A 27,980-nucleotide genomic window follows, 5' to 3' on the forward strand; every position below is an offset into this window, starting at 1 on the left:
AGAGAGAGAGAGAGAAAGAAAGAAGGAAAGAAAGAAAGAGGAGAGAGAAAGGAAGAGAGAGAGAAAGAGACAGAAAGAGGAGGAGGAAGGAAGGAAGTAAAGGAAGAAGGAAGGAAGGAAGGAAAAATATTTTGCATGTATGAACTAAGGAATATTTAAGACACACACTGCAAACTTGCTGTAATAACAACGTACGTTATTCCAAATTCCTCTACAAAATATCAATACTATGATTAGGTCCCAGTGCATTTTCATCCATAATATTCCTTTCAGAATACAACGTGTAGGCCAGTTGCAGTGGCTCATGCCTGTAATCCCAGCACTTTGGTAGGCTGAGGTGGGTGGTTTGCTTGAGTCCAGGAGTTCAAGACCAGCCTGGGTAATGTGGCAAAACTTCATCTCTACAAACAATACAAAAAAATAGCCAAGTGTGGTGGCACACGCCTGTGGTCCTACCTACTCGGGAGGCTGAGGTGAAAGGATTGATTGAGCCCAAGAGATCAAGGCTTCAGTGAGCTGTAATTGTGCCACCGTACTCCAGCCTGGGTGACACAGCGAGATTCTATCTCAAAAAATATATATATATATTTTATACATATATCTTATATATATTATACATTATATATAAATATATATATAAAATATAGGCTTAATGAGTAACATACTTCACTCTCTCAAGAGAGCAGAAAACTTCCTGGAAAACAAAAATTCAGGATCAAAGATTTGAATATCATTACTATCTGATAGTTTCTAGTTTGAAAAGTATCACAGCTTAGAAAGAGACAAGCCACAAAATACTCAAGCATATCAGTAACGAACCTTCTTACCATTTGTTGAAACTGGCACTTTCCTGTGTCTCTGAAGAGTTAAGATTCTGAGTGAAAGAAGCGGGGAACACCAGTGTCAGGTAATACGTGATGGACTGCATGGCCTGTGGATGGATGGGAAGAAACTAGAAACTGAGGCAGAAAATCAGTATGAAATTATTATGACACATAATTATTTTCTGATATCTAACTGGATTTACTGTCTTCGATAATATTATAATTGTTTACCATTCTGATATTCATTCCATATCATGCCGAGCATTTGACTTGTGCTGTTTCAAGACTGTTTAAGTTTTAAACTATTGAATTCTCAAAGTTTTAAGTCAAGAAGAAAATCTTAGAGCCGTCAGTTAAGTTTCACTACAATTTTCATATAAGAGTAGAGAAAATTAGAGGATTCTAATAACTATAGGGAGGATTTGGTTGAGCAAGATTTTTTTTTTAAAGAGTCTTTCTTTTCCTCTGTTCATATCCAGCAAAAGCTAGAAAATGGGCATTGTCAGAAAATGAATATAGAGATAGTGAGACTCTTCCCAAATGTTGCTATGATCCCAAAGGATGTGGAAATTTTTTTCTACTTGGATTGTAATAATTATACTATAAAATGTCACTCTGAAAGTAAACCTGAAAGAAAAAACAAGAGTAGAATAAAGCCAGAGCAAAGTATGTGACTATAGAACACTGGTCTGATATGAAATTATTGTAAAACCACTATTGGACTCTGGCTAAACTGTTGAGGCTGTGGTCACTCTGTAGTGTGGTGATTGTACCTAAGGCAGTCAACAAAACCAGAAAGAGAGATAACTTTATCTTGCTTATGGTCAAATCTAGAGTTTATTCATTTATTCAAAAATAAACTCCTACTCTGTGCCAGGCATGCTGTGAATACAGCAGTGAACAAAATAGAGAAAATTATTTTCCTTCACAGAGTTTATAGTAAAATGGAAGCACATTTGTGGAAGACAGTATGGCTATTCCTCAAGGATCTAGACCTATAAATATCATTTGATCAAGTGATCGCATTACTGGGTATATACCCAAAGAATTATAAATCATGCTACTATAAAGACACATGCACAAGTATGCTTACTGCGGCAGCATTCGCAATAGCAAAGACTTGGAACCAACCCAAATGTCCATCATTGAGAGACTAGATTAAGAAAATGTGGCACATACACACCATGGAATACTATGCAGCCATAAAAAAGGATGAGTTCATGTCCTTTGCAGGGACATGGATGAAGCTGGAAACCATTATTCTGAGCAAACTATCACAAGGACAGAAAACCAAACACTGCATGTTCTCACTTATAGGTGGGAATTGAACAATGAGATCACTTGGACACAGGAAGGGGAACATCACAGACCAGGGCCTGTCGTGGAGTGGGGGCAGGGGGAAGGGATAGCATTAGGAGATATACCTAAAGTAAATGATGAGTTAACAGGTGCAACAAACCAACATGGCACATGTACACATACGTAACAAACCTGCACGTTGTGCACATGTACCCTAGAACTTAAAGTATAATAAAAAATAGAAATTAAAAAAACAATGAAGGCACACAATCAATAAAATAAACAAATAACTAAGTCAGTATAAAAGATGAGATGGTGTTAGTGTTATTGAGAAAAATTTGAAAATAGGCTTTAGCTTTCAGGGAGGGTAGCATATCAAACAGAATAATCAAGGAAGGCCTCCCTGAGAAGATGACATTGAGTCAAAACCTGACAGAAATGAGGGACAAAGACATAAGACCCTGAGAGAGGAGCCTTCTGTGAAGGTGACCAACAAGTGCAAAAACCTCAAAATGAAAATGAAAATGAAAACATGCCTGTGATATTGTAGGAGGTGTCTGTGTGCAGAGTGTGCGTATGGAGGCCAGACGGGGTGAGGGCAAAATGTAAAACCACTACTGGACTCTGGCTAAACTGGTGAGGCTGTGGTCACTCTGTAGCATGGTGATTGTATCTAAGGCAGTCAGCGAAACCAGAGAGAGGGACGTGAGTGATAACATCCAATAGAAGTGAGGGCCAGCTTAAACAGGGACATACGAGCCATTCTACAGACTCAGATTTGCCTGATGAAAAGCCATTGGAAGGTTTAGAACAATGAAATGAGATGATTTCACATACTTTTTAACTCAAATGGAGAACAGCCATAGGTAGGTATTTCCAGATAACTAACGTCTGCCTGACCTCTGTAGTGATTTGTTGTAACTTCATTAATTCTAATTCTAATGTCATGTGGTGCCACAGAAACACAGTACAGGGGTACATTCCTCCCAGACACAGTACACTCCACTCAACTCCTTATATTTTAGCATGAACGAGTAACAGTTTTTAAAAGTCACCAAGTTGCCTTTTACCTATAGTTAAGGAAAAAAAACCTTTTAGAAAAAAGAACTGCTGTTCATTGAACAGTTACCATGTGCCAGACACTGTGCCCAGCATTGAGAAGAATTGTTTCATATAATTCTCTCCAAAATATTATGACATAGATATTATTCCACATTTCACAGATGAGGAAATGTGTGGGTTATGAAGGTTGAACGTATTTTCCAAAATAGCATGTTCACACTCAGATTTGCTAGATTGGAAAGACTGTTCTTAATCAATGTTAGACTTTAGTAATGAAAAATTACTAAATTAATGTTAGTAATAGAATTGGGCCAGGCACAGTGGCTCACGTCTGTAATTCCAGCACTTTCGAGACCAGCCTGACCAACATGGAGAAACCCCGTCTTTAATAAATTAAAAAAAAAACAAATACAAAATTAGCCGGGCCTGGTGGTGCATGCTTGTAATCCTAACTACTCGAGAGATTGAGGCAGGAGAATCGCTTGAACCCAGGAGGCGGAGGTTACGGTGAGCTGAGATCGCACCATTGCACGCCAGTCTGGGCAACAAGAGTGAAACTCCGTCTCAAAAATAAATAAATAAATAGAATTAAGTAATTTAGCAATTAAAATAGTGACTTTACAGAGCTTTCTCCACTTGACAAACAAACTTAGAGTTTCAAGGAAGAGAAGGGTGGGGGAGAGAAGAGACAGAAAGATGAAATAATGTATGTCTATAAAACTGGAAGGAAAGCCATCCCAGTGCTGTCTTGGGCTCATTGACTGCATGTAGCCATTCCTGTATCACATAGCTCTCATTAGAAGTTCTAGGCCAATATAACCCAGCTTGGTTTCCTCACATTCAGAGGTATCCCTGGGGCCTTGGAGTCTCCTCTAGGTATCTACTCCTCCCTAGCCCCCTCCACTGATACAGCATGTCCTAAATAGTTCCAGATGATAATCCATATGTTACAACCCTGACTGCAATGTATTATGTTTCCTCCCATAATCTCTGGTCACCTCTAACGCTACTAAATTCTGTCTCCTCAGGGCTGTTTTAGAGAGAGCTAATTCACTTATATCAGTGTGAGCATCTTAATGTGAGAGATTATCAGGTTTGCAAACGGACCACACAACTTAATCCTCAAGGATACTGGACCATGAAAAGTAGAAATGGCTTCATGGCCATTCTGAAACATATAACGAGAATAAAGGATAATATTATAGTATATCTGATGCTAAATTTTTTAACATGTAACTCATAGCAAGGAATCACTTACATGGAGTAATATTAGAAAAAATAAAAAAGAATGGATAATACAAATAAATCCATAGCTTCAGATAAATTAGAAAACCTTTACTTATAAAAGCTTCTGGCTCTAATAATAGAATTTATAAAGTAATTTATAATTATAATAGATCTAATATGTTAAAAACCAAATGAGAGCAGAGGGAGTCTTACAATTAAATCAGAGATATGGGAGCTATTTAGGTACAACTTCTAGCAGTGTAACTGAGGCATATACTACCAGAATAATTCCTTATCAGAGTTGATTTAATTTTGGAAGCTATGTCCTCATGTTTCTCCAGAATATTTTTATAAGTAAGTCTCTCTTTATTATTTTTTCTATTAATTCATGTTTTCAAAGATATAGAGCAAAATATATTGAAAAAGTCGTGATGAATTTATAACATTTCATCAATATAATCATAACTTCTGAAGAACATGGGAGACTCATTATATAGTAATTGAAATGATCACAGAGAAAAGCAGAGATATCTGACGCTCGGTTTAGACAATGCAATGTTGTAGTCATAAGCGCATGTTATGTTATACTACTGATAATATTGAAAATGATATACAGTCACAAAACCTTCTTCTTTGATGGCCATATATTTGACCCAGCTTGGAGATGTTTGTTCTAGGCAACAGCAAAGCATAGAATTCCATGTCCAAAAACAGAATTTCTGTATATCACCAGCACCTAACATGGTGGTTGGCACAAAATAGAGCCTCAAAAAATATCTTGACTAAATGAAGGTCTTCCTTCTTGGACGAAATGCTTTGACGTACTACCTACATTAAGACATGCACTTCATTTTGTATAGCACTTGGTAATTTTCTAAACATCTTTCTACCTATCTCATTTGATTCTTATACCAATCCTTTGTATACACACATGCATAAGTGTTCGTATTTTATCCATGAGCAAACTCTGTTGGATCTAAGAATCCATCTTGCAGGACTCTTCTTTTAGAATGATGGATACAGGTTGTTCCCTGCCCCCATCCCCTAAGCTGAATCTAATTGTCCCTATGTTATCCCAAGTACATTTTTGTGCCAGATGTACTCCACTGAGTTAACTGAGGTTTTCTGTTTTTTGTTTGTTTGTTTGTTTTTGTTTTTTTTTCTTTTTAACTTCTCAGATGTCTGTCAGGGTTCACCTTGGCATCAATTTGCCCTGAAACTTAGCTGTGCTGGGATTATTCTCCTTGTCTTGGTTGTTACTGGGTTGAGTCTTTCAGGTAAGTGAGGCAGCATCATTTGTTGCGTAATACTTACTCTACTTCCATCATGTGTCTTAGAGCATCTCAGCATAATTTGGCCACACCGATCTTAGTGAAAGATCAATGAATAAAAAGTCATGAAGCAAAGCTTCTAACAGTCAGTCCATATCCACTTTGGATACCAGCCTTTCATATTTGTCTTCCTAATTGCCCTGAGAGTCATCACAGGGTATTATATATGTGGCCCAAGAACTTTTGAAAAAGATCTCAATTGTGCCACAAAGATGATAACAAAGAAAAGAAACATTTCCAGTTATTTATGGCTTATTATGTACCTACTAAAATTCCAGATTGCAGCAGACAATCTCTCCCTTGGAACAGGCACAATTAGACTCATTTTGAAGATGATAAAGTTCGGGTGAGACTGTAGGCAATTTAAGAGCTTAAGTAATGCCCTTAGATTGACTTATCTAGTAGACACAGGCAACCTAATGCCTGTGTGAGTCCACCTGTTTTGTTTTTTCTTATTTGTTTCTGTATGCTTCCTGTAGGTGAGACCCTTTTTTTGTTCTTACCACATTGCTAATACTTTTATCTTCTATCCGTATTCAAGCTTGTTGAGATTATTTAGTTTCCTGAAGTAACAAATGTAATATATCCACTCCACCACACATTTCAGCATTTAATACTCTTAATTGTTTTTCGTTATGTACTAGTGATATCCTTACTACAGATATCATCAATAGGAAAATGCAGTGTGGACATCCAACAGAACAGGACTAAAACAACAGGTAATTGTGTGGCTTGAATTTCCTAAGAATAACAATTAATATTTGGTAGATTTCATGTGTTACCTTTGGTACAATTCATCACAATCCATATGTTAAGATATTCTTATCATTCTGCTTTTCTGAATTAGAAAACTGAGGCACAAAAGGATTCAACAACTTGCTGAAGGTCACATAAGCATCAAGTGAGGAGGCTGGGAATTATACATACATGGTCTGACTTCTGAACCTAAGGTTTTAACCAGCAAAGCATGCTGCCTCATGAGAAGCCTCTGCTAGGATACTCCATTGTTGATAGGAAAATATGTGAAATAGTTGATTATCTTAGTGAGCTGTCAAGCTTGGCCTGAAGATAATTGATAGAACTTAAACATAGAACGAATTCTTTACTATTTATTATATTTCCTCACCACACAGCCACATTAGTCATGTTCCAGCGTGTGTTAATAAAAAAAGGTGACTGTTGTTGAGTGACTGTAGTGGAGTATGATCTGTGTTCACACTCTCACAGAATGGAAGTTTTAAGAAAACCTGAAAGTCCCTCTGGAAAATTCTATCCAATAGATCATATTAAGTAGGTACATACCTCATTCAGCAATTAGAAATTTTCTTATACTTTTTTCTCCATGGTATTTCTCATTAATTTAGTGAAAATAATTATTTGCTATGTATTTTGTGCATCATTTAAAATCAGCACTTTTTACATGAGTTTTATATTGTTGCCTGTGTAGTGGAATAGGCACTGGTGATGCATTTAAGGAAACTAAGAAATAGAAATATTTCATCCGACTGGCTGAACTTAAACAAGTTATTCTGTCTCTCACTGTCTTAAAATGTAAGATGTGGCAGTTTAAATTATTCTGATGGTATTTTCCTACTTCAATATTTTATGATTCCATTTATGCTCAAGATAACTGGTCACTAATTCCCAATTCTTGGTACCAGAATAAACAGTAGGTCTTGAAAACCTCAACTTTACAACAAATTCATTTTTCTCACAGTGATAATATAAAACTTTGAACATTTATAATGATATGTGTGTGTGATTGGTTGTAGTGTGTCAGCGATAGGTTAGAAATATAACATTTATTTCTTATTTCCGTTTTTCACTTTAGAAAGACTGGATCTCTTAAACTGCCCAATACATTGGCAGCAAGTCCAAGAGAAATGCTTGCTATTTTCTCACACAGTCAACCCTTGGAATAACAGTCTAGCTGATTGTTCCACCAAAGAATCCAGTTTGCTGCTTATTCAAGATAAGGATGAATTGGTAAGTCATTAAATAAAATACCTTAATAAAACTTAACACTTTCTTTAAACCATACCAATACGTCTGTGCATTAGCCCAGGGGTTTTACGTAATGGAAGTGATGACTTTGACTTCACAATTTGAATGACTAAGTGGATATGTAAAAAAATAATTAAATATAAGGTGATGAATACAACAATAGAAATAAAAACATAGAGAGAAATATCACAAAGAAGGAATAATTAATGCTGACAAGGAGTTAGGAAAGACTTCAGAGATGAGGTGATGCTTGAACTAGGTTTTAGGGGATCGAACCAAGAATAGATAAGCAGATTTAATATTCTTCTGTCCCATTTATAGACACGCACACAGAACCTGATACATGACAAAGCAATTGCATTTTGGATTGGATTAAATTTTTCGTTATCAGAGAAGAAATGGAAGTGGATAAATGGCTCTTTTTTAAGTTCTAATGAGTGAGTATTAGATGAGCTAATTTTAATATCAAATTTATATCAGGTTTACACTGCAAAATGGTAACACTGAAGATTGAGTTTTGTAGTTTTAATTTGGTTTAAAAACTCTCCAGAGGTTCAGAATACGCTAAGAAGATGGATGATTTCAAAGTTGGTTGGAAAGTTTTCTATATGAAAATATATCAGCTCTTTATAAGAAAATATATATTTATCTGCAATGGAGTTTTAGGGGACAGGAAATAGACTAACTTATTTGGAAGGGGCACATTAAATTAAAAATAGTGATTATCTGGAGACCACTGGCACACAAAATGTCTTACATTGTATTTTTCGAACTGTGGGAAAATATACATTAGTAGGTAATGAGACCAATTTAGTGGGTCACAGATGGCATTAAAAGAAGAGAAAAAATAGTAAATATCAGAGCGTGAAACCCAGACACCCACGTTGTGACAAAAATTGCAGTATATTTGAACCACTGGTGTGAAAGGCAGAGGTACATGAGAGGATGTGATGAAAACCTGTATATGGCCGGGCGCGGTGGCTCAAGCCTGTAATCCCAGCACTTTGGGAGGCCGAGACGGGCGGATCACGAGGTCAGGAGATCGGGACCATCCTGGCTAACACAGTGAAACCCCGTCTCTACTAAAAAAAAAAATACAAAAAAACTAGCCGGGCGAGGTGGCGGGCGCCTGTAGTCAGTCCCAGCTACTCGGGAGGCTGAGGCAGGAGAATGGCGTAAACCCAGGAGGCGGAGCTTGCAGTGAGCTGAGATCCGGCCACTGCACTCCAGCCTGGGCGACAGAGGGAGACTCCCTCTCAAAAAAAAAAAAAAAGAAAACCTGTATAAGCCACAAAAGAGCTATTTGCTGTTTTCTCTTCAGTGTTGCGTGCTTTTATCTTGTGTAAGATGGTCAAAATTACCATCAACGTACTATGAGGGTTGATGCAACGCAGGCAAATTTAATATTTTAGCAGAATTCGTGGATCATTTTGCAGAAAAGGGTAGGATATTTTCTTCCCTCACAAGCAAAAATGTGTAGGCCTTCAACCACATTTCTGTAAAGAACTTTTAATGAGTTTTTCAAAAGAGATAATATAAAGAGTTATATTTAATAAGTCTGTAAATGATTTAGTCAAATTGGCAGAATTTACATTTAAAATGTATTTTCCGTCACTCAAAAAACAAGAGGTTAAAATTTAAAACACAGGAGAGTGTTTAAGTTTGTCTAAAGTATACTAATAATTTATTAAGTATGGAAAGTATTAAACACTGAAAGAAATGTTGGCTCAATCGGCAAAGTTTTAACATTATATGACTCACATTCTAAAAAATTTTATAAAATGTAAGATTTTAAAATAAAGATGATTTAAGAATAAATGTTCTGGACTAGAATAAATGTATGAAAAGCCAAACATACACATTATATTTAAAAACAACTGTCTTGGTTTTTATATTGCTTTCTGGGGGTTATTTTCTATATCTTATTTACAAATAAATGAAAGTATGTTTGCTATTAATTTATTTTTATCTTTTCATACATGGTATTGGTGCATTAGCATTTATTAAATATAGTTTGTGTGTGTTTCTTAACAGGGTCATAATGCAAAATGTTTATTTTATTGTGGTTCACAGTAAAAAATAAAATTGGAAAACATTGAAATGTGAACATGAATATGTATAAAATAGATGGAGTAAATTCAGTTGAATGTCTCATTTTATTCTGAGGGGAAAGATGATGCTTTAAGATAGGAGTGATCAGGTAAACCTGGAAGGTATTATGTTATAGCACCAGTTAGACTCTGTTTTTATCTGCAAGGCAAGGAAAGAAACGAAAGAATCATAATATTTTTTACAGGATTGTTTTGGGGGCTACAGGAGACAGTGTACAAGATGTCTCATCAAGGAAGGCCTGGAAAACCACTGAGGGCCTTTTGGAAAAGAAATTGTTGACTTGGCCAGATTGGCATTTAAAAAATTACCCTGATAATTTAAGAAAGAATTAAAAGGGTGGAAGAGATAAAATATAGGGAATTTTTGCAATAGCCCAGTTGAAAGAAGTTTTTGGTTTGACTAGAAGGTTAGGCAATAGGAAGAAATCAGACAAGCAGCCCCAAGAGGCTACATGAAAAAAATGGAACAAAGGACTAAAGAAAAGCTGTGATGGAGCCCTGCATGCTGCCACCACCTCATCCGTTCGAGACAAATAGGAGAGTCTTGAACTCACATCATCTTTGCAACTCAACCCTAATACAGCCTGTCCCATTGTTTGAATTATATCGCCACCTCCTACCTGCAGTGAGCCACGGGACTCATGCTTGTTTGAAACTAATATTATATTGCTGCAGACACCCATTCACCTCCATTTGGAATGAGAATGAAAGGAACCTCTGACTGCATAACCATGAACTGAGCCACTTTTCCTCACTGCTTTCAAATTCTATAGACCCTGAACATCCATCATGCCTCCAGATATTTATCATATTTACTGAGCACATATTTTTGAAGTATTGTCACATTTTCATATTTCATCTCCAAGCCTCCCCTAAATATTAGGTGGCTATAGCCTAAATATTTAAGAAAACTGTGGGTCAGTAAAGAAACATTTTCAACGTGACCTGTTAGTAGAACAATAAGAAGACTGAATCCCCAGTTTCCAAAGTTTCTTTTTTTTTAAATGTAATTGTGAAGTTTCTTGTTAGAGGGATTGTTTTCCAATGAAGATGAACTTGAAAGTTCCAGAGGTTTCCATTAGCTCTATCTTAAAAGTTCATACCATTATATTTGTGACTGTGTACCTTCTTTGTTTAACGGTTTATCTTTCTACTGCTTCCTGAGAGTCCTAGGAAATAATGGCTAAGTGAGAATAGGAATGAGAAAATCCTAAGCACTAAGACAGACTTTTCTTTTCCTCTCCAGCTTAAAAATTACAGGTGATGCTAAAGAAAACAGCTGTGTTTACATCTCACAGACATCTGTGTATTCTGAGCACTGTAGTACAGAAATGAAATGGATCTGCCAAAAAGAACTAACACCTGTGAGAAATACAGTGTCTCCTGACTCTTGGCTTTGAATCCCGTCTCAATTTCTTTGCTTCCCATTACCGATCTCTGTACTTTTAACTGCACATACTATTGGTACCACCTAATGTACATTCAGTGGCACGAAGTGAACAAATTCTGAGAATTGTTCAACTGGTATGAATCTTATGGAAGTTCATGTTTATCATATTCATTCTACAAAATGAGGAAACAGAGACATAGAGAAAACATGTATCATTTTAAAGAAACAGTGATAGTCTATGGTGAAGGAGTGAAGGATGTCCCTGAATATGCCAAATTGGTATATTGATTGTTTTGTGTTTAAAACAGTGGAGAAATTGCAGATTCAGAAAGGGAGAGCTGACCTGTCACTTCCCACATGTGGCAAGCCATAAAGATTCCTCTGGGAGGGTTACCCTAGTCATACAAGGGCAAGAAAATAGCTCTTACCGACAGAGACCTGGAATTGGATGCTGCAATGAACCTGAATAAAGATACTTAATAAACACTTATCTTTCCCCTATTTGACAGCCCCCCACAGCTAACATATCTCCTAGTGACTCCTCTAGAAAGTGTATTCCCCCTAGCCAGCTTTTCTTCATCCTGTCATTTCTTTTCACATTTATCATTCTTGGTCTAAAAAGCGTAAAAGCATCTTGCTTAGGCCACTTCTTTGGATTTCACTCTCTTGTGAGTTCGTCATGTACATGCAAAATGAATAAAATGTGTATACTTTCATTTTGTTCATCTGCCTGGTGCCAATTCAGTTTCTAGATCCAATAGAAGAGCCCACTACGAGCTCAAAAGGGGCTTTGGAGGTGATCTCTGGCTCCCCTTCAATGGGAAGAACCCCAGACCAGCTGAAGAGAATTAGATTCTAATCCTGACGTGTATGTGTGGCCTTCATTGATCCCTTCCATGTCATGGCTCATCTCCAGGAAAGTTTCAGTAAATAATTGCTAAATCCCTGCGCATCTATCATAGTCTATCATGTTTTAAACCACTACCCAATTGAATTGTGGCAGAACATTGATTAAATTCCATTCTTTTAACTCTGACACCAGAGACACATAATTAAAGGAGTTTGGGAAGGGACCTTAACTCTTCCTGCCATTCCATAGTTCTTCCCATTTTAATTTTATTATTACATCGTTTTCTTCCACATCTTCTTCTACCCACGGCTCACACACACAAGATATAGAAAATATGTAATTAAATCTTTAGTTATTCTGACGGAAAATAAGTTATACCTTTTAACTTTGAAGTTAAAGTTGAAAAACAGAAGTATTTATAATCATAGATCTCTTGAATGTCCACCTTTCTGGTTTCTTTATATTCTTTCCTAAATTAGGATTTACTGCAGTTATCAGCTAAACACAGACAAAAACAACCCAAAGGAATACTTTCTAAGAAAAAAAAAAATTAACCAATCAAATCAGAGCAAACGAATTACTCGAAATAATTTCAAATATAATTAACGGAATTATATAATGCTAAAATAGGGTTCTAATAGAATAAATACATATAATTACAATTGTAGTTTGCTGCCTATGTCAGTTAGGATTTCTACATGACAAATTACTCCAAAGTTTAGTGGTTTAAAACAAAAGGCTTTAGTTTTGCTCTGGAGATTACAGGTTAGCTGAAACCTTCTACTGATCTGGTCTTTGCTCGTCTGATTTGTTCTGGGCTCACTCATGCATCTATGGGCAGCTGACTGGCCAGCTGAGGGCTGGCTGGTCTAGGATAACCTCAGTTACATCTGGGACAGTTAGTTCACTGTCCACTTGGTTGCTAGATCCATGTGTTCCTAATTCTCCATCAGGTTAGCCCAGGCTGTTCACACGGTGGCTGGGCAGAGTTCAAAGAGGTAGAGGGGCCTTCACTTGCAACTAAACACTATCACCCCCCACATCCTATTAGACAAATCAAGTCAAAAGGCCAGCTCAGATTCAAGGGGTGGGAGAAATAGACTTCGCGTCCTGATGAGAGGAGGTGTGAAGTCACATTACACAGGGCATAGGTGCAAGGGAGGTGTAGAGAAGCAGAACTCATGCTAATTTTTTACTCAAATGACATATAACCTTCAAAATTATTTCTGTTTATACCAGACTTCACAAAGTATTAGTGGAGAAATTTCTGATATTAATTGGGGTGTTGGTACTAGATAGCCTTGAAGGTGTTTTCCAACATTAGGATTCAACAATTCTATGATTTCACCCCCAAAAACTAGAAGGGATGAAGGAGGGAAATTTCAATCAATAAAATACATGGCTGAAATTCTGTGAATCAGGAGATATTCCAGAAAAATGTTGTTTGAAGTTGGATTAAAGTGAATCCTTCCTGCTGCTTTTGTTATGAGGTAAGTTGTTCAATCATATAATGTGACAATGGCTGTGCAAACAGCAACTAAAATTTTGGATAGGATGTAAACAGCTAACTGCAACACAGACAACTCCCAGCACAATTATTTTAGTCCTTGGAATAGACCACAAAGCCAGGGACCCAGAACTAAACCCAGACCATTAAAATACCACAATATCTTGCTGGGTCTGTTTCAAAGAGCTGGATGGCTTTTTCTTTTAGCTTAGTCATGGCTATTTACTTGACTGTATTTAAGAGGTGCAGAAAGAACCATTTTGCTATAGCATAAGCACTTGCTTGAGAATTCCTTAAAAGGGAATCAAACTTGGCTGATGGATTTTAAATGGTTTGTTGAGTCTTCAGAACAGAAGTGATGTTCACATAAGAAACAGTATCCTAGAAGAGCACAGCCCCATTGGTAATATAAGTAGCCTTCATTTGAACAGAAGTGAATCAAATCATTGGTACCTTAAGTTGCTCAGATTTTCTAAGTAGAGCGAAATAATTTCTGCAAAGCAGGCTGGAGTGTTTCTGAAAGAACAGAAGACTACTATAGTAATGATAGCCTTGAAATTAGTACCTGCGCCTGATGAGCTACGTCTAGCTGATGAGGATATAATGACCTCAATGGAAGCATTTCATTGAGTAGGGTTAAGATCCAGTTTTTACAAGATTAAAGGTTGGAGTTAAAAATGTAAGGGCAATTTAAATGTACAGACAAGACCTCTGAAAGATAATTGACCTTCTGAAATACTTAAGTAATGTTTGTCAATTTTTTTAAATATTATTTTTGAGAGAGCTTTTTTAGACATTTTGTTTCTAATTGCCATACCCAAGAAATTTTAATACCATACAGATGCATACCTGTTCACGTACCATGTGTAGAACCATGATTATACATAAAAAGGATAAGATGTTTTTAATTCATAAGAACAGATTTTTGCCTCTGTGAGGGTGATACCACTCCTGTTGAGAATGCATGTTTTAAAGAGACAGCTGTTAAATCCTTAACAGCAGGGTTGGATTGAGGATGACAGAGCCAACAATCGGTTAATTCAAAGTGATAGAAATGGTCTGAAGAAAATGCACAAGAGAATTTTGTTTCTCTTTGAGCAACCGAAGACCACAGGTGCCCAAAGTAAAAAGATGGAGAGGAAGCATGTTGAGAAATGGGTCTCCTGTCAATATGGTATGCTATAGTACAATAGTAGGCAAGGTTAAAGAAGAGCAAACAGAGAGGAATAGGATGAAGGAGAATCACAAAACTGATTTTGTTTGTTCATGCTGGATGGCAGTTTTCTACTCCCTAGAGCTTTCTGATTTTAGAAGATAATTAAGAATCCTCAACTGAAAGTCTCCTAATTCAACAGACTCTCAGCAATTAAAAGAAGATGATATGTAGTGGTCAAAAGAAAATGATGTCTGTCTTTTTAAGAAACATGAATCCAAGGATCAACTTCTTGGAATTTTACTGCTGTGCTGGTTGTTACCATACCTGGTAAGGTCCCTTCCATAGAAGGGTAAGGGTGGATTTTTTTATGAGGTTCCTTTAAGAAGACTACATTTCCATGTTCCAGGTCATGAGTAGTTATCTTAGAAATGATTTTTGTACCTGTTTAATGATAAGACTGGTGATATCTAGTCATATCCATTTACCATAGGGAAGTATCCTAAATTCCTGGGGTGGCCTGGCATTAAGCCCTAAGAAAGAATCTACGTATGTCATCAAGGCTTATGGCAATATCTTAGGACTTGGAAGTTCTAAAGTCTCTGAGCGTGTTGCCAATTTTTGGTTTTGAATTACATTTGTTATCTCTACTCTATAAAGATTGCAATCTATAAAGATTGCAGATAGGAACAAGGAAGTTTTTGAGTAGAAAGTAAAGCCTCCCCAAGGTATTTAATAACATGCTCAGTGAAAGGTAGTCCTCAAAATAAGCAATGACCAAGCATACTACAACGTGCCTATTATTTGTGTAAATGTTGATCTTTGTTTTTTTTTCACCTAGGAGGCTCAGATGAGGACAATGAACTCAGTTATATGAACTGATATAAATTCCAGGAGAGTCTCATGTTCCAACATTGAATTTGAATCTGTAATTGGATAGCCTGCTTGATAATTTCAAGTTTTTGTTTTTAAATGCAAACTATTATAAAACAAAATTAAATCAGGATTGTTCAAGGAAATCTACATTAAGCCTATGTAAAGCCTAGAAAATATTTTCATACAGATTAAATCATTAAGAGGTTTTTTTTTTTTTTCCTTAGTAGAGGAAGGAGTCCTGGAGTCGGCATGTTACAGTGATGGATACTGATAGGTGAAGATGAGAGAAATACTATGGGAACTTTAACTGCAAGTTTATTGATTTATTTCATAAGGCATAAGAAGAGTGCCCCAACCGGGCACAGTGGCTCACACCTGTAATCCCAGCCCTTTGGGTGGCCGATGCGGGTGGATCATCTGAGGTCAGGAGTTTGAGACCAGCCTGGCCAACATGGCGAAACCCCATCTCTACTAAAAATACAAAAAATAAAAATAAAAAATTAGCCAGGCTTGGTGGCAGGTGCCTGTAATCCCAGCTACTGGGGAGGCTGAGGGAGGAGAATCACTTGCACCCAGGAGGCGGAGGTTGCAATGAGCTGAGATTGCATCATTGCACTCCAGACTGAGTGACAGGAGTGACTCTGTCTCAAATAAAAAAAAAAAAAGAATGCCACTAATTGACAAGAGTTTAATAAATCTAGGCTCTAAAAAGCAAAATATTTTGTAAACAATTATACCAGTCTATGCTTAAATATGAGTATACTTCTTTTAATTTGAAAAGTAAACAATCATTGTAACATAGTTACAAACAAAGGAACAAATATGTTACTTGGGGGTCTTTCCAAGAAACCTAAAAAATTGATTATACATAAAAAGACTTCACAACCATTGTATTCTTTCTAATTTGGGGCCGAAATTTCAAAAAGGCAAAATTGAGTATGGTCAAAAGAAACAAGATATAAACACAATACCACCAGCAGGGGCAAAGATTAGCAGGGACTTTTAACATTCCCAAAGACAAGTTGTTTGTTAAAATACATCAAGAGCAAAGAAGAGATTGCTAGAAAAAAATGAGTATCTGTTATCTGAACACAGAAAATTTGCTCATTTTACAGAAAAAAAGGACAAATCTAATTTTACTAATGTGTACTATTTATGTGAAAATTTCCAGTAAAGAATTTAACATTTTTCTATGCATGCATTTTCACATAGAAAGATATATATGCAAATAGATGATAAATTTACCTAAAGCTTTAAAAATATAATAATTAACTGGTATGTTAAATAGAGCAATGTCTATATGATATTGAATTTGCTATCCTAATAAAGTATTAAGATGTCCTTAACTAACAGATACTAATTAGTATCCTGCATATGTATTCATGTTTCTCTGTAAATAATGAACCAAAAATGTTCAATCATTTATATTAATTCCCAGGGTCAACCATGCTGATAATTCCTTATATAAATTTTCCTGCTAGATTGCTGGTATGATTTCCATCTTCTAAATGGATCCTGACCAGTACAAACACCAAATTAGTTTCATTACTCATTCAGCATGCCTGCATTTGGCAGTGCCAATGTATTTTCTCAGGATTTGAATGGAAAAAATATACTATATTACTGAGTTTACTCAATATTCTAACATAATCAAAACCTACAAACCCCAAGTCTGTTTGAACAATTCACATGAAATGTACATGTCTTCAGGCTAAATTTTGCACTCCCACTTCAAACCAAGTGTAAACTGAATTTTAACACAATACATAAGCAGGACATCTTCAACATTGCTTTGTTTAATTCTCCAGGGATTATCTAGATAATTATTATCAATATCTACAAAATATAATAATACTTAACATAACCCCCTACAGACAAATAATCTTCTGAATAGAGTCTAAAAATTTACCTACATAGATATGGTTTCTTACCTTTAAATTCTTGATAACATAGCAACAGTTTTCGTGGTGGGCACTGATGTGGGCAGACCTGCAACATCACAAAATAAATAGCCCTCATTCTTTGCTCTCAGGACAGAGCTGTGGTTGTGGTATCTTGGAAGAATCAGAAATTATAGAATGCAAGGTTATTTTTATGTCCTTTCTCACATTAGTATTAAGTGATTTGGGCCAAAGAGCAAGTTTTCATGAACTGATTAGTTCATCTATTTAGTATCATCATGTTAATACTAAATATTTACAATCGAGAAGGTGCATATTGGGCACTCAGTGGGTTTCAAGGCATGGCCACAGTTAGGTACAAAAATGCATAACATAGTTCTTGCCCACTCATTATCTGTAATCTATTTCAATACAAATAGCTTATGAGAAAAAAAAGTTGAAATGCAGTTTTCTTTTCATACCCCAAAGAACCCCTTTCTATTTGCAACCTGAGTTCAACCATGTGCATAGACTATTTCTTTCCTTTGTTTTTTTGTTTTTAACTTTTATTTTAGGTTCAGGGGTTCATGTGCAGGTTTGTTATGTAAGTAAACTCGTGTCACAGGAGTTTATTGTACAGATTATTTCGTCACCCAGATTCCAAGCCTGGTATTCAATAGTTGTTTTTCCTGTTCCTCTTCTTCCTCCCAACCTCTACCCTTAAAGAGGCTCCAGTGTCTGTTGTTCCCTTTGTGTCCATGAGTTCTCATCATTTAGCTCCCACTTACAGGTAAGAACACGCAGTATTTGGTTTTCTGTTTCTGCGTTAGTTTGCTAAGGATAATGGCGTCCAGTTCCATCGACGTTCTTACAAAGACACGAGCTCATTCTTCCTTATGGCTGCATAGTATTCCAGGGTGTATATGTACCACATTTTATTTACCTCATCTGTCATTAATGGAAATTTAGGTTAATTTCATGTCTGTGCTGTTGTAAATAGTGCTGCAATGAACGTTCATGTGTATGTGTCTTTATAGTAGAAGGATTTATATTCCTCTGGGAATATACCCAGTAATGAGATTGCTGGCTCAAATGGTAGCTCTGTTTTTAGCTCTTAGAGGAAACGTCATACTGCTTTCCACAATGGTTGAACTAATTTACATTCCTGCCAACACTGTATAAGTGTTCCCTTTTCTCTGCAACCTCACCAGCATCTGTTATTTTTTGACTTTTTAATAATAGACTCTTATTTTCATTAAATTCTAAGAAGCCAGAACTGGCAATGAACCCAGAGACTAATTTAACTATTGGCAACTAACTCAACTGAGGAAAATAGGCTTGAGAGGTAAAGTAATATATGAGGATCACAGTGGTATTGAAAATTTCAGAATTAGAATACAAATATTTGAATATTAGGGCAAACCACATTACATATACAACCTAAGAAACCAATATTCTTAGTGGTTAAGAAGTACAGTCCCAGCCAGGTGTGGTGGCTCACGCCTGTAATCTCAGCACTTTGGGAGGCTGACACCAGCAGATCACCGGGTCAGGAGATTGAGACCACTCTGGCTGACACGGTGAAACCCTGTCTCTACTAAAAATACAAAAAAATTAGCCGGGCGTGGTGGCGGACACCTGTAGTCCCAGTTACTCCGGAGGCTGAGGGAGGGGAATGGCATGAACCCGGGAGGCGGAGCTTGCAGTGAGCCGAGATCGCACCACGGTACTCCAGCCTGGGCGACAGAGAGAGACTCTGTCTCAAAAAAAAAAAAAAAAAAAGAGGAAGTACAATCCCTGAAGCCAGTCTGATGAGTTCTTATCCTGAATCTGCCACTTATTAGCTACCTGACCTTGAACAACTTAACTAATCCCTCTATGCGTCAGTTTCCTCATTTGTAAAATGGGTACAATAGCAATATTAATTACCACTTAGGACTGATAGTGAGCTTCAACTGAGGTTCACATGTAAAGCACTTAGAAGTGTCTGGAACATGGTAAGTGTTCAGTAAGTAATGACGTTAATTATTATAGAACTTTGCTTTAGGAAACATCTTGAAAGACATCTTTCCCAACCTTTTATCACAGTCAGCGATTTAAAAAAAAAATCCCTCACAGGTAAATTATCAGCCTCTATCTAAGCACATACATTAATGAGGCATTTTGATTACAGAACTGCTCTGCGATAAATGAGAGTTTTGACATACAAATTGAAAGTACTCACTTTTCAAAGTATATCTTCAACCAAAAATTTAGAGCAACCTTTCTCAACCGTCATATGAGAAAATTACTTAATTGTTTAACTCCACAGAGAATGTTTCGAGAGACCATTTGATGCATAAATGGTACCATTCAGGATACATAGGAGAGAATGGTACTACTTATGTATCAATAAATGTAATGTTAATTCATTACATTCAGTGGCTGTATTGGAGATTTAGAGATAATTCTGTTACAGAACTCTGGATGATAAGGGCTAATTTAGAGTTCCTAGCTTGTTTTTCTTTTCCTTAATTTTCCCAGAACTTTTAGAAGTGATCAGCCTGGTATCGTTCTATAGCAGTGGAAATTAGTGATCCCTAAATACTTGCTGTCAATGGGCACTTTGTCAATGGTGAACAGAAGATTATTTGATTATCTTTTTCACCAGTGTGTGATAGGGACTGCTGAATTTTCATGCCTTAATATTTATATAATTTTCACTGGAGTCCACTTCAGTTAGGCAGACACCCATCCCTAAGGTCTCCCTCCTGTCTTTCTCAAAGATATCCTGCCTCATTACCAAAGCACACAAACTCCTGGAAAGAGAAATATCTAAGTATTCTATACATTATTGAATATTACCTCACTAATAACATCTGAGGTGAGAGGCAAAGATTATGACTATCAGGAATAACCAGAATTTGGGGCCAAATTGTCTTCATTGCAGGCCTAACAGAGACCAGATCCATCTTCTGGTTATTTATTCATTTTCCAAATACGTAGGTATAATGAGGCAGAATATCTTTGAGAAAGATAGGAGGGAGACCTTAGTGCTGGATGTCTGCCTAACTGAAGTGGACTCCAATGAAAATTATATAAATATTAAGGCATGAAAATTCAGCAGTCCCTATCACACACTGGTGAAAAAGATACGACATGTCTAGCAGTGATCAGAATTCCCACTGTGGCTCCTCCATGTGTGGAATAAACACATTGGAGTGGATGTGAAAAGGTTCTGCCTATCTTATCCTCAATGAACTAGAAGTTGCTATTGTACTCACACTTCCCTGAAAATAAACTCTTCCACAGCCTCCCCATTTCACTCGCTTCTGATTCCCAGTCTCAGAACAGTGCATCTCATTGGTCAAGCCTGTCATTTACCTGCCCTCTGGATTCAAGGTAATCTGGGAATGGAGTCTTTTAACTTCTTTATTGGAGTGAAACACATATGTTGGGAAATTATCAAAGTAAATGACAAGTCTACAAATGGCCTGAGGTAAAGACGTACACTATTTTATAAGCCTTAACAAATGTGTGGCAAGATGATCAGGGATTTAGAACAAGACATATTAAGGGACGGATTCCAAGGAAGTTGAAGAATGAATTACATGAAAGGGCTTGTTTCTGTCTCTTCTAGAGATATGTCTGGGAACCAAGGTATGGATTGGTAGTGGCTTTTGCAAAATACTTGTTTTAAATCTTCAGGAATAGGAGCTTTTTTCATTTAGACATTTTAGGATCCAGGAAAGAAGTATATTTTCATTAATATGCTTAAAAATAGTTCCACTGAATTGGAAGCTGAGACTATTATCTGGCCATTTGGAAATTCCCACGTCCAGACCTCTGGGATAACACAGCCAAACTCTTAAGAAACAATATATTTACTGATATACTTTGGGGACAGGAGGATGAAGGCAACTAAATGGATCTCATGGAGCCCCGCCACGTCCCACAATGCAGTCTTTACATTTAACAGGAGGATGTTACCCTCCCACCCCGTTCAAGTAGGACCATCAATGGATCAGATTCCTCGATTTGTGAAATTAAGACCACACAGTTGGTAAAGAATCTTAATGATCTATGCGCTTCACTGCAAACAAAATAAATAAAAATAAATAAATAAATAAATAAATAAATAAATAAATAAATAAATAGGAATAAAAAGATCCTAGTAACTTTTTAATAAATTCCTTTACTCCTCAAGTTAGGAGAAGAGACCTGACTAATATATTTCATCTCTAAATGTAGATGGCTTTGATAATTTATTTCAAGCAGGATCAGACTTTTTTTTTTTCACTTGTATCAGTTGATCTTGTACAGATTTATAGATTTTTATATTTAAAGAACAATATATTCTATGTAAATAACATGGATTTAGATATAGAAATTCTGCTTGCCTCTTCTAAGATTATTTCTCTGAGCTCCTCACATACCTAATCTCAAGATAAGAAGGATCTAATAAAAATGAATGTCAAAAATATGAGGGCCCTTCATTTCATAACTTTTGTAACACTCAATAATTCATCCAATCAATTTTGATTAGGTTTGAAGTTCTGATTTCACTCTGATAAGAATGGATTTGCAATTCACAATTCCAGCAGAAAGAACAACCTGGAGCTAATTATCTCTAAGAATGACAGTATTACATACCAAGCCCTGTGAGTCTTCAAGGCATAGCTAGTTCACAAAACATCTTTAATTTGTTTAATAGACAAGTACTTTATTGATGCACCAGCACTCTTCACTATCAAAATATTGAAGCAAATGTAGCCTTATCTTTATATAAAATACAATTCATTATGGATCTTCCAGAATAAAAATCTATCCTAAAACAATTGCTAAATGAACTTATGACAGCTTGTGTGTGTTTATTTGTGTAAACTCAATATAACATTTTGGCAAAATGTATATTGAACTATCTATCCTAAACATTATCAAATAGGGCTATTTTCTTCTTAAGATTACTTCTGCAACGTGTTAACAAAACTATAGCAGAGATGGCCAGTTTTATTACTACATCAAAAAATAGACCTAGCAGAATAAACTTTTGGCCTGAATTCCTCATATTGTGTATTTAAATATTTAGACTAGGACTTGTCATTTCTAAATGTAATTCTTCCAAGGTTCATATTTTTTTGACTTGGGCTGGGAAGAGATAGAATTAAATATGCAAGGAACATTTTGGTAAGTTTTGTTAATGTGTAATTCACTTTGATTAGAACAACAATTATTAAGCCAACACTTTACTTAGACATCTATACTCTGATTATCGAATGTGAATTGCAGCAATAATGCAAGAAAATTATATGACTATAGTAACAAGGAGCACAATGGCTTAAAATTTTAGGCTAATATGGGCTGTGATCATGTCATATACATTTTTGTGCCTGGAACATTTGGCTCAGTCCTTGGAACACATCTGACACTCTACAAGTATTTTAAAATTTCATTTAATCTGAAAAGAATGAAGAAGGAATGAGTTCTGGTGTTATATTGCACAGTAGGGTGACAATAGTTTACAGTAAGATTTAGTAAATTACCAAATAGCTAGATGAGCGATTTTTTAATGTCTTCACCACTAAAAAAAAGATTAATGAATGAAGTATTGGTAACACTGCTCCAATATGATCATTACACTATATATATAGATTTGTGTGTTTGTGTGGGTGTGTGTGTATTGAAACATCAAATTGTACCCCCACTTTGGTTTTTATTTTTGAGACAAAGTCTCACTCTGTCACCCAGGCTGGAGTTCGTTGGTATGATCTCAGTTCACTGCAACCTTCACCTCCCACGTTGAAGTAATTCTTCTGCCTCAGCCCCCCAAGTAGCTGGGATTACAGGCACACACCACATACCCAACTAATTTTTGTACTTTTAGTAGAGATGGGATTTCACAATATTGCCCAGGCTGATCTTGAACTCCTGGGCTCAAGTGATCTGCCCACCTTGGCCTCCCAAAGTGCTAGGATTACAGGCGCGAACCACTGTGCCCCGCCAAATTGTATCCTTTAAGTATGTATAATTACAATGCTTTAAAAAAAGAAAAAGAATAAAGGCAGTACAAATTCTTATGACCAAAACACAGTGTATAATCCTCTAAGATTTATAGACATTCGGGTTCTAAAGCTACTTGTTTGTTTCCTAAGAGAAAATATTGGCCTAAAATAGCAGGATTTATGTTTTAAATCCAAATGCCTTGGGAAAGTATGTAAAGCTTAGGGGGAAATTACATTTGAACTTTTTGTTTAAGTCACCCATGATCACATGTCAAACATCTTTAAGAGAAACTAGTAGAGAATCTGCTGACTCTAAAAGTATTAATATATAATATAAACACTATAATATAATATAAATATAAAGATAATATATAAATAATATAAACACTATGTAGTTATAAGGTAAATAATAGCACTGTAGGTATTGATTTCGTAATTGATGAGAATCTAACTGGCTCAGCTTGGCCAATATTTAATATGGATATGAACTATAGTTGACCCCTGAACAACATGGGTTTGAACTTCATGAGTCCACTTACACTGGATTTTCCTCCATCTCTGCCCCTCCTGAGACAGCAAGACCCTCCCTCTCCTCTTCCTCCTCTTCCTCAGCCTGCTCAATGTGAAGAAAACAAGGACAAAAACCTTTATGATGACCACCTCCACTCTTGTTTACCTTTAGTGTGACAATACAGTATATAACATACAAAATAGGTGTTAATTGATTGTTTATGTTTTTGGCAAGGCTTCCAGTCAACAAGAGTAGTTAAGATTGGGGGAGTCAAAAGTTACATGTGGATTTTCAGTTGTGCAGGGATCCATGCTCTTTGGACCCCACATTGTTCCAGGGTCAACTATATATGTCAATGAGGCCCAAAACAAATTTGCATCTTTGGGTCCCATCTTTCCCCTGCACTCCAGACTAATTTTTCCAGGTGCCTACTCAAGTTTGCTACATGATGTCTGAAAAAAATTTATATTATATATATATAGTATGTAGAGTGGAACTCTTAATTATCTGCTCATTAATGCTCCATCTCAGAAATTCGTATTAATTATTTATTGAGTACCATTAGCAAAAACAAAGGATTAATTTTTTACTCCTCCCTTTCCTTTATCCTTCATAGCAAATCCAGGTGACTTCACTTGCGTAACATGTTCCAAATATTGTCTATTCAATCTCCCCAGGCACCATCTCAGTACAAAGTTACCATAGCCTTTCATGTATATCTCTTCCAGAGCCTCATTTAGTGGTTTCTCTGCTTCCATTTTTTAGTTCTCAAAAATCTATTTTGTTTTTTTTTGGCAGAGTTTCCCTGTGTTGCCCAGGCTATAATACACTGGTGCGATCTTGGCTCACTTCAACCTCCTTCATTCAAGAGATTCTCATGCCTCAGCCTCCCGAGTAGCTAGGATTACAGGCATGCACCACCACACCTGGCTAATTTTTGCATGTTTAGTAGAGATGGGGTTTCATGTTGGCCAGGCTGGTCTCAAACTTCTGACCTCAGGTGATCTGCCTGCCTCAGCTTCCCAAAGTGCGGGTATTACAGTCTTGAGCCACAGCACCCAACCCCAAAACCTATTTTCATCAAAGGATATAGGAATAAAGTAATACAAAAAGTTAAATCTGATTTATAGTTATTCATTGAATGACTGTCTCTTCAGTTCTAACATAATATAACAACTGATTTATTGAAATATATCTATTAACTACCATATCTTATGTGGTAGCAGTTCCTAACCTTTTTGGAATCAGAGATTGGTTTCATGGAAGACAATTTTTCCATGGACCTGGGTAGGGGTGGTTTCAGGATGATTCAAGCACATTTAATTTATTGTGCACTTTATTTCTAGTATTAATACATTGTCATAGATACTGAAATAATTCTACAACTCACCGTAATGTAGAATCAGTGGGAGCCCTGAGCTTGTTTTCTTACAACTAGACTGTCTCATCTGGGGGTGATGGGAGACAGTGACAGATCATCAGGCATTAGATTTTCATATGGAGCACGCAACCTAGATTCTTTTCATGCACAGTTCACAATAGGATTTGCACTCCTATGAGAATCTGATGCCACTGCTGATCTGACAGGAGGCGGAACTCAGGTAGTAATGCAAGTGGTGGGAAGCAACTGTAAATACAGATGAAGTTTCCCTGGCTTGCAGCCGCTCACCTCCTGCTGTTCCACCCAGTTTCTAACAGGCCATGGACCATTATGTGTCCATGGTCCAGGGGTTAGGAATCCCTGTTATATAGTAATAGGCAGTGAAAATACTAGAAAAGAACACATAATTTTTTGTTCTCTGCCCTCATTGAGTTCACATTGGAGTGGGGAGGACAAATATTGAATCAGCAATACAATGCAGTATGTAGGAGAAAGGGGAAAAAGAAAGATGCCACATGAAATAAAAAATGTTTCAGTGGGGAAGGATTATACTGCCATTCAGATTCAGTGTGACAAAATATTTATAGCATATGTCACTTAGGGATTTCCTAGGAAATGAGGAATAAAAACATCTTAGTCATAGATCACAGCATAGTTAAAAACCTTGTAGTGAGAAAGCCGTTGGTATTTGAGGGTTGGAGGAAGTCACTAGGTCTGAAGTGGGGCAAAGTTTTATTTATTTATTTATTTATTTATTTATTGGAGACAGGATCTGTCTCTGATGCACAGGCTGGGGTGCAGTGATACAATCTCAGCTCACTGCAACCTCTGCCTCCCAGGTTCAAGCAATTCTTGTGCCTCAGCCTCCCAAGTAGCTGTGATTACAGGCTTGTGCCTCCACATCCAGTTAATTTTTTGGTTTTTTAATAAAGACGGGGTTTCACTATGGTGGCCAGGCTGGTCTTGAACTCCTGGCCTCAAGTGATCCACCTGCTGTAGCCTCCCTAAGTGCTGGGATTACAGGCGTGAGCCACTGCACCCAGCCTGAAGTGGGGCAAAGTTTTTTTTTAAACCATTTGGTTGTGTTACAGAGTTTCTTGAGTTCAGACTTTTTAAATTGTATATTAGGGTTTGAAACATGAAAGAAAGTTATAAATAGAAAATTTGTATTGCTAGAAAGCTGTGTGAATGAAATCCTTACAAAGAAAGAGCACCAGTTCTCCACAACACCAAAAGGATCCACTTTGCTTACTTAAAATCTTATTTCTTCACTACTGGGCCATGAGTAAAAATAAGAGCATATTTCTCTTGGTCAGGGCATCTTAAATAATAAAGATTTTATCAGAAAAAAAAAATAAAAAAAGGTGCTCCATTTCTTTTTTTTCTTTCTTTCTTTGAACTTCCTCTCTTCTTTATAATACTTTAAGATATAACTGGTCAATAGACAAAAGGAAATACACACAGTTCACATCTTTAGAAGGCTTTTAACAAAGATGTTAGTGTTAGATGAATTCTAAAATATATTCTAATCCCCAATAACTCCTTTCATAATTACACAATCTTTAGTTCACAAAAGAAATGCCTTTATAAGAGCTCAGTAGCACTTGAATTTTTTGTTTTGTTTTGTTTTTTTGAATCCTGGAGGAAGGAGTAGATGAAGAAGCATTTCTCCACGTTTGTGTTGGACTAAATTAAGCAAATATTGTTTTAGTAATTTACACAATGCCAGATCAATTAGGCAGAGTCCAGTTCACAGCAAAACATTTATGTTCCTTCCTTCTTCCTGGAACAATGCAAATCATTGCCCTGGCAACAAGCGAATGACCATTTGCTTTTCTAACGATTGATCCTGTCTCTGGCTTGGAAGTTCGAATAATCTAACCATAGAAATAGGCTGTATAAACTTAGATGGAATCATAGAGATTGCACAATGTGTAATCATAGAGATTGTACAATGGCCACATTCTACAAAAGCAGAAATGAGGCCAGGTCAAAGACTTTTACTTTGCTTCTTTGCTTAAATTCAATTTCTCATCTCTCACCTTATATGTCCTAACATTTACTGAATGTTTACTATGTGCCAAGCACTGTTCTAAGCACTTTGTCTTCAGTAACTAATTTAATCCTTATGAGAACCCTATAAAGTTGGCATTATTATTTTTCTCATTTTATAGATGAACAAATTTGATTCCCAAGAGATGTCAACATGCTCAATGTCAATCAGTTTGTCAGTAAAAAAGCCTAGATTTGAACCTTGTCAGACTTCAGAGTCTACACTTTAAATACAATATATTCCATCTCTCTAATACTTTATATCTAGCAGTGTTACCCAATCAATGTATTCAAATGGTAAAACTGTACAGAAATTTTTTTACTATTATATGAAAAGAGTAGTCATGTTTTACATCTTTTATTCTTTTTATTAACAACATAATTTAAACTATATTATATTTATTTAATCTAGTATAATAGAATTGTATTTATCTGTTTAGACAATGGTGAATTGCTTTTGCATATCTGTTCTCATCATTGACCTTTTTATGAAACGTAGCAAGCAGTTCAACACTAAATTCACTTAATATAGTATACCTCA

At 36.3% G+C, this 27,980-nt stretch overlaps 1 protein-coding gene and 1 long non-coding RNA gene across 3 annotated transcripts in view; one reads left to right on the forward strand and one right to left on the reverse strand.

Moving 5' to 3' along the window:
• The window catches only part of KLRB1 (killer cell lectin like receptor B1), a 12,447-nt gene extending 476 nt beyond the window's left edge, over window positions 1-11,971 (forward strand). Inside the window, exons 2-6 of one of the 2 annotated variants that reach the window (XM_023192356.3) lie at window positions 5,591-5,689; window positions 6,388-6,462; window positions 7,575-7,729; window positions 8,069-8,184; window positions 10,044-10,320. In XM_023192356.3, coding sequence (XP_023048124.1) covers window positions 5,591-5,689; window positions 6,388-6,462; window positions 7,575-7,729; window positions 8,069-8,184; window positions 10,044-10,191 — 593 coding nt within the window. In that variant the 3' untranslated portion in view covers window positions 10,192-10,320. Of the gene's footprint in view, window positions 1-5,590; window positions 5,690-6,387; window positions 6,463-7,574; window positions 7,730-8,068; window positions 8,185-10,043; window positions 10,321-11,104 lie in introns of those variants that run through there. The other variant, XM_023192355.3, reaches the window with a different exon arrangement.
• The window catches only part of LOC111526598, a 56,286-nt gene that overhangs the window by 1,160 nt on the left and 27,146 nt on the right, over window positions 1-27,980 (reverse strand). The window contains exons 3-4 of the long non-coding RNA XR_002726432.3: window positions 17,566-17,623; window positions 828-931 (exon numbers count right to left, since the gene is read on the reverse strand). This is a non-coding gene — a long non-coding RNA (uncharacterized LOC111526598). The remainder of the gene's footprint in view (window positions 1-827; window positions 932-17,565; window positions 17,624-27,980) is intronic.

The sequence above is a fragment of the Piliocolobus tephrosceles genome, chromosome 10 (genome assembly GCF_002776525.5).
Source record: "Piliocolobus tephrosceles isolate RC106 chromosome 10, ASM277652v3, whole genome shotgun sequence".
Taxonomy (NCBI): domain Eukaryota; kingdom Metazoa; phylum Chordata; class Mammalia; order Primates; family Cercopithecidae; genus Piliocolobus; species Piliocolobus tephrosceles.